The following is a 7,336-nucleotide window of genomic DNA, read 5'->3' as shown; positions in this document are numbered from 1 at the left end:
CAAATGTTCTAATATTGTAAATTTCTTTGTTATTTTCTTTTGGATCGACATCGACAAAGAACATTGGAAGAGGCATTTTAGACACCCTGCTAATAACATTTCGAACACTTCTGACCTGGTGCCCCAGACTGAGCAGCATTGCTTTTATGTCCGCTATAGGTGTAGTATGGTGAAGACCTTTTATAATTACTCGGAATGCCCTTTCCTTTTTCAATTGGAAAGTATGATAGCTAAAATTTTCTTGGTCTAAATACTTAATGACTTTTCTGTAGGAATCCACATTCTTTATTGCAATACGAATTTGACCATCACTTAGAGATTTGTAGTGGTAGTCCGTAGAAGGAATTTCTTTGTTGATCCTATTTACCATTTTAACAATATCTGTCACATGAGGTATAAAAATTGGTGGTGGTTTCGGTTCACTAGTGACAGCATCATTACTAGGGCTAGTATCTGCATTGTCGTTGGCCAAGGCTTGGTATCTGTTAGATGTTGAAGGTCCGTCATCAATATGCATACGTTTTCCTTGAAAAATGTTGGGAGACCCTGCATTTCTTCTTTTCGTAGCTACCGTCTGCCAGTTGTTTTCATCGTCTTCACTTTCCTCACTTAAATTTACACCTTCTGACTTGGAGCCAGTGATGGTAGGTATTGTTGTTGTATTTTTTGTCTTGTCCATAATGTTTGTTGTTACTACCTATGCACCAAATGTACATGCACTTGGTGCATGCAGTTTGTTATTGTTTTTGGCGATCCACTAACCGTTTATTATAGATCAATATGCTTTTTACAGCATGTAATTTAAGTGAATATTACCGAAGATATTACAAATTTATTATATTAGTAGTATTGTAAGTACATTAGGTTAGATATGATTAGCTTAAAACCATATTTCTTGGTATTTCTTCCATTAAGACTTTGATTTGAATTTAGAGTTAAGGCTATTTAGTATTAGGGCGAGCATTTTCAATAGAAGAACTGAATAGAATAGGTATATTTTGTTGTTGATAATCTTTTATTTTTGTAATATATTAATTAACTATAAATATATTCTTTGACATAAATTACATACTCTTATAAAAGATAAATTAACGAATAGTAAGTAAATATTTTTCACTCCAGCACTAACCAATAATTAGTGCAATTAGTTCATAATCATACGTATAGTTTTAAGTTGTGAGTTTAATCAAGTACTGAGTACCTAAGTATAAAATTTTGAACAGACATTATAAAGTCATGTCCGGAAGACGTCGTCGTGCGAACATAGGTCGTAGTACAGTGAATGCCAGAAGAGCACGTTCAGCAAGAGATGAAGAATCGTCAACGGAACGCGAGGCTCGCCTCAGCCAGCTCCGAGAAAGAAATAGAACTGCGAGAGAAAGAGAATCCTCAATGGAGCGTGAGGCTCGCCGCAGCCAGGATCGGGTTAGACGTAGAGTTCAGAGAGCCAGAGAATCCTCTGTAGATCATGAGGCTCGCCTCAGCCAGAATAGAAATCGAATACAGAGAACGAGAGAATCAGCACAGACACATAGTAACGCTGAACAAAACGGACAACCGATCAGCCACAGATGGGTAAATAAAGAATATTCTGCCATGAATTACGATCCTTTGATTTGTTACAAGGATGATCGTATTGTGTCCATAGGTACTATGTCAGTAGTGTGTGAATATTGTTTGGCATTGAAGTTCAAGGACGAATCGAAAGGTTTGTGTTGCTTACAAGGAAAAGTAAAATTAGAAGAAATTCTTCCTCCACCTGAACCACTTCACTCTCTGCTTACGGGTGATCATCCGAAATCCAAACAATTCATACGCAATATCCGCCGTTACAATAACGCATTTCAAATGACGTCTTTCAAAAGTAAGCAAGTTGTTGAGCGCGGTTTTATGCCTACATTTAAAATTCAAGGGCAAGTGTATCACTTGGCTGGGAGCTTGCTACCACTTCGACCAGATGATCACAAATTTCTGCAAATTTATTTTATTGCAGACCCAGATACACAAGCATCAACGCGGTGTTCGATTGTCGCACAGCCAATAGATATAGATTTGATCAGATCTCTTCAAGATATGTTACATTCTCATAACAGCTACATTCAGTCTTTTAAAACTGCTATTGAGAGTGTTCCAGTAGATACTCCAGACTACAATGTCGTAATCCATGCAAATAAAGTTCCTGTTGGAGAACACAGAGGGCGATATAATGCGCCGTCCACGAGTGAAGTAGCAGTGGTAATAGCTGGACAGCAATTCGACAAAAGAGATATTGTGTTGCGCAGTCGTGATGATAATTTGCAAAAAATATCAGAGTTACACAGATCTTATGACAGCTTACAATATCCTTTGATGCTATGTCGCGGAGAAGATGGTTATACCATTAATGTTCCTCAAGTTGACCCAACCAGTAGTGCACCTCTGCGTAAGACAGTGTCGTGTATGAACTACTATTGCTACCGTATAATGACAAGACAAAACAATTTCAACTCTTTGCTTAGATATGGAATGTTGACAAACCAATACTTTGTCGATCAATATGCGAAAATTGAATCTGAGAGATTGGCTTACATTCGTAACAATCAAACTAAATTGAGAGCAGAAAATTACGTTCACCTTCAGGATGCTTTACAGGCGAATGAACACAGCAACAACATTGGACAGTTGGTTATACTACCTTCATCATTCACAGGTGGACCTCGATATTTACATGAAAAATCACAGGACGCAATGACTTATGTCAGACATTACGGTAAACCTGATTTATTCATTACTGCAACATGTAACCCAAATTGGCCAGAAATCAAAGAAAATATTAATACCAATTTAACTCCACAAGACAGATATGATATAGTTAATAGAGTCTTCCATTTAAAAGTACAGAAACTCCTACACCTCATTAACAAGTCTCATATATTCGGTCCGCCGCGCTGTCATATGTACACTATAGAGTGGCAGAAACGTGGTTTGCCACATGTACATCTGCTGGTGTGGTTAGTGAACAAAATTAGACCAAATCAAATCGACAGCGTAATTTCAGCTGAATTACCGGTTAAGGAAGATGATCCCGTCCTGTTTGAAATAGTAAAAAAACACAGGGTACACGGTCCCTGCGGGACTTTAAATCGTAATTCTGCATGTATGCGAGATTCCAAATGCAGCAAAAAATTTCCGAAGCCGTTTCAAATACAAACATCTACTAGCGATGACGGATATCCCAAATATCGACGACGATCGCCAGATCAGGGTGGGCAAAGTGCCACAGTCGGAAACTACGATATTGATAACCGATGGATCGTTCCACATAATCCGCTCCTTTTAAAAATTTTTGATGCCCACATCAACGTCGAGTTGTGCAGTTCAATAAAGTCGATCCAATATGTTACTAAATACATTAATAAAGGTAGCGATCAAGCTACTTTCAGCATACAATCACCAAATGAAGTGGAAACATATCAGTCTGGACGTTACATATGCAGTTCTGAAGCAGTATGGAGGATGTTATCATTCGAAGTTCACGACCGAGCTCCCACTATTGTCCACCTTGCAGTTCATTTAGAAAATGGACAAAGAGTATATTTCACTGAGAACAATATACAAGAAGTTGTCTATAACCCGCGGGACACTACATTAACAGCATTCTTCAAGTTATGCGCTCAAGATGATTTCGCGAAAACACTGACATATGACAGAGTTCCAACTTACTATACATGGAACCAGAGTTCTAAAACATTCCAACGACGAAAACAAGGAACTGCGGTCGATGGTTTCCCCGGAATAAAAAAAAACTGATGCTCTTGGTAGAGTCTACGCGATTCATCCCAACAACAGCGAATGCTTTCATTTGAGAATGTTACTCCATGTTGTAAAAGGCCCGACATCCTTTGCACACCTGAGAACTGTACAAGGTGTTATTTACAATACTTATCAAATGGCATGTAAAGCTATGGGACTCTTGGAAGACGATTCTCACTGGGAAAATACATTATCAGAAGCAGCTATTTGCAGTTCCGCTACATCATTAAGATATTTATTTGCCATCATAGTTGCGTTTTGTCAAGTAACTGATTCTGTTAGTCTATGGAATAAATTTAGAGAAAATATGGCCAGTGATATTCTGATTCGGCAACGGCGAGAATTAGTTTCAGATGATTTACAATATGACCAAAACATATTTGATGAAGCATTATTTGAATTGAACAAAGTAGTGCAACTACTGACGAGTAAATCGATCAATGATTTTGGACTGCCGATGCCAGCTAATATTAACTCAGATTTAACGAATAATGCCGAATACACAAGAGAAACATCATACGATCAATCGAAACTTTTACAAAATATAGCCCAAGATGAGCCACGATTGAACATCGATCAGAAAAAAGTATTTACTACATTACTATCATCAATTGATAACAATGAAGGAAAAATATTTTTTCTTGATGCCCCAGGAGGTACAGGTAAAACATTTTTAATTAATTTGCTTTTAACAAAAGTCAGATCCACCGGAAAAATTGCATTAGCTGTCGCGTCATCCGGCATTGCTGCTACGCTTTTAGAAGGAGGCCGAACTGCACACTCTACATTCAAGCTCCCGCTGAAAATCGCTACCGATGATAATAAAAGCGTCTGTAGTATTTCTAAACAGAGCAATACAGGAAAATTGATCCGTGACTGCTCATTAATAGTCTGGGATGAAGCCACCATGTCAAACAAGACATCTGTGGAAGCACTGGATAGGACAATGCGCGATTTGCGCAGTAAAAATGCACCTATGGGTGGATGTACAATTCTGTTCTCTGGAGACTTTCGTCAAATCCTACCGGTTGTCCCTAGAGGAACACGTGCGGACGAAATAAATGCTTCCCTAAAAAGATCCAACCTTTGGCCATACGTTAATAAGTTAGAGCTTAAAACTAACATGAGGCTTTCATTATCTTCACGTGAGAACAGGCTTTTTTCAGAGATGCTGCTAAAAGTTGGCAATGGAAAGTTAACTCAAAGTGATGGAAGGATTAACCTAGATAACCTTTGTGTTTTGATAGACAACATCCAAGATTTGGTCAACAATGTCTATCCTGACATTCATAACATAAGTTGTAAGACTCTATCTTGGTTCAAAGAAAGAGCCATCCTGTCACCAACCAACGAACAAGTAGATAAGGCAAACAACTTGATTCTTGCAAAAATTGATACGCAGACGCAAATATACTACTCGGTCGATACTGTTCTCGACTCGGAAGAAGCTGTACATTTTCCTACAGAATTTCTTAATTCTTTGAACCCTTCTGGACTCCCTCCTCATAAAATGGAATTGAAAGTAGGTTGTCCTGTAATTTTATTAAGAAATCTGAATCCTCCTAAGCTCTGCAATGGCACACGTTTGCTGGTAAAATCACTAAAAAAATTCATAATAGAGTGCACAATACTCACCGGATGTGGTACCGGAGAAGATGTACTAATTCCCCGAATTCCTCTGATACCATCAGATTTACCGTTCCAATTTAAACGCCTACAATTTCCGGTAAAGATATCTTTTGCAATGACCATTAATAAATCGCAGGGTCAAACTTTTAACGTTGCAGGATTAGACTTGAGTGTTGAGTGTTTTTCACATGGCCAATTATATGTCGCGCTGTCAAGAGTAACGTCTAAGCAAAACATGTTTGTATTGGCTAATGACAAAAAAGCTGTGAACGTTGTGTATAAGGACATTCTGTAGTAGGTATATTTTGCATTGCACCCGTGCGAAGCCGGGGCGGGTCGCTAGTATATATATAAAATTGAATTTGTGTTTGTTTGTTTCTATGTTTGTTTGTTTGTATGTTTGTTTGTGGGTTTGTTAATTTGTTTGTTCCGTATAGACTCAAAAACGGCTAAACCGATTTCTTTGAGTGGTCCGGAAGAAGCTATAGGCTATATAATTTTTTGATATCGCATTAGGGGCGGACCCTCGCCCTTACCCCAAAAGTACCAGCCAAAAAAAAAACCCCAAATTGGTTTATTGGACGATAATGACAATATGGAGCTCGAATAGGTATTCGCGAGTAGATTACGAATATGGTCAGGATGTGGTACCCTGAAAGTAAAAATTTGGTATCTAAATTTCGGATGGGGTACCTAGGGGGGCCGCCCCACCCTAAAACCTACCAAATATATATTTAGACCCAACGCGACAATATGGGACTCAGATGAAAGATATTTAGGATAAGAAAACGCATCTGATATCCAATTGACGGACCAAGTTTTAGGGGGACCACCACAAGCCCCAAAACACCCCTAAATCGGACATATTTACCAACCATGACAATATGGGACTCAAATGAAAGGTATTTGCGAATAGAATACGAATCTTATATCCAAATGTGGGACCACGTTTCTGAGAGTCCACCCCATCCACTAAACACACCCCAACAGGACTTATTTACTGACTATGGGATTTTGGGGCTTAAATAAAAGGTATTTGAGTGTAGAATTCGAATCTGATGTCCAAATATCGGACCAATTGTTTGGGGGGCCGCCTGTCCCCAAAAACATCCCCAAAAGGGGACAAATTTACGACCATAGCAACATGGGGCTCAAATGAAGGATCTTTGGGAGTAAGGCACGAATCTAATATCAATATGCTGGAAAAGTGTCAATTGGGCCACCCCACCCCCCCAACACCACCCAAATAGTGAGTATTTGCTGACTATTTGGAATATGAGGCTCAAATAAGAGGGTTTGTAAAGTGGAACACGAATCCGATATATATTTTCAAGGCCAACTCATTCAGTGGCCGCCCGTCCCTCAAAACACCCCCCAAGCCGGTCATGTTTGCCGACTATTGAAATATGTGGCTCAAACTAAAGGTATGTGGGAGTAGACCACGTATCTGATATCAACATTAGGGGCTAATTGTCTAGCGGACGTCCCACCACCATAACAACCCTCAAATAGGACGTATTTGTTCACCAAGATTATTTGGGTCTTAAAGAGAGTGGAACTAAATTTTCATAGTTTTTAGGGCCAATACCAAAAACCGAACATATTTGCTGACTGTTGCATTAAGGAGTTTAAATGAGATTAGAAAATGAATTTGATATCCAATTTTGAGGGCAGTGGCAATATGGGGTTCAAATAAATGATGTATAGATATATGAGAATAGAGCACGTTGCTGATATATTTCCAGGTCTTAGAATTTGGGGGACCACCAAACTCCCCAAAACACCCCTAAATGAAAGGTATTGGGGGATAGGGCAAGAATTGATACCCACTTTCGGGACCAATTTTCTGGGGGTATACCCCTTTCCCAAAATACCCCACAAACAGCAATTTTTTACTGATCACCGCAATATGGGG

At 39.0% G+C, this 7,336-nt stretch overlaps 2 protein-coding genes across 2 annotated transcripts; both read left to right on the top strand.

Annotated features, from left to right (window-relative positions):
* The first annotated feature begins 1,236 nt into the window (after positions 1-1,236).
* Positions 1,237-3,789, top strand: LOC131996398 (uncharacterized). The gene has a single exon (XM_059366067.1). The coding sequence runs from the start codon at positions 1,237-1,239 to the stop codon at positions 3,787-3,789; it is 2,553 nt and encodes an 850-aa protein (XP_059222050.1).
* Positions 3,790-3,943: 154 nt separating this feature from the next.
* LOC131996397 (ATP-dependent DNA helicase pif1-like) lies at positions 3,944-5,716 on the top strand. The gene has a single exon (XM_059366065.1). The coding sequence runs from the start codon at positions 3,944-3,946 to the stop codon at positions 5,714-5,716; it is 1,773 nt and encodes a 590-aa protein (XP_059222048.1).
* Positions 5,717-7,336: the final 1,620 nt, after the last annotated feature.

Source organism: Stomoxys calcitrans, chromosome 1 (assembly GCF_963082655.1).
Source record: "Stomoxys calcitrans chromosome 1, idStoCalc2.1, whole genome shotgun sequence".
NCBI classification, from domain to species: domain Eukaryota; kingdom Metazoa; phylum Arthropoda; class Insecta; order Diptera; family Muscidae; genus Stomoxys; species Stomoxys calcitrans.
This window is presented reverse-complemented; position numbering and strand designations above follow the sequence as displayed.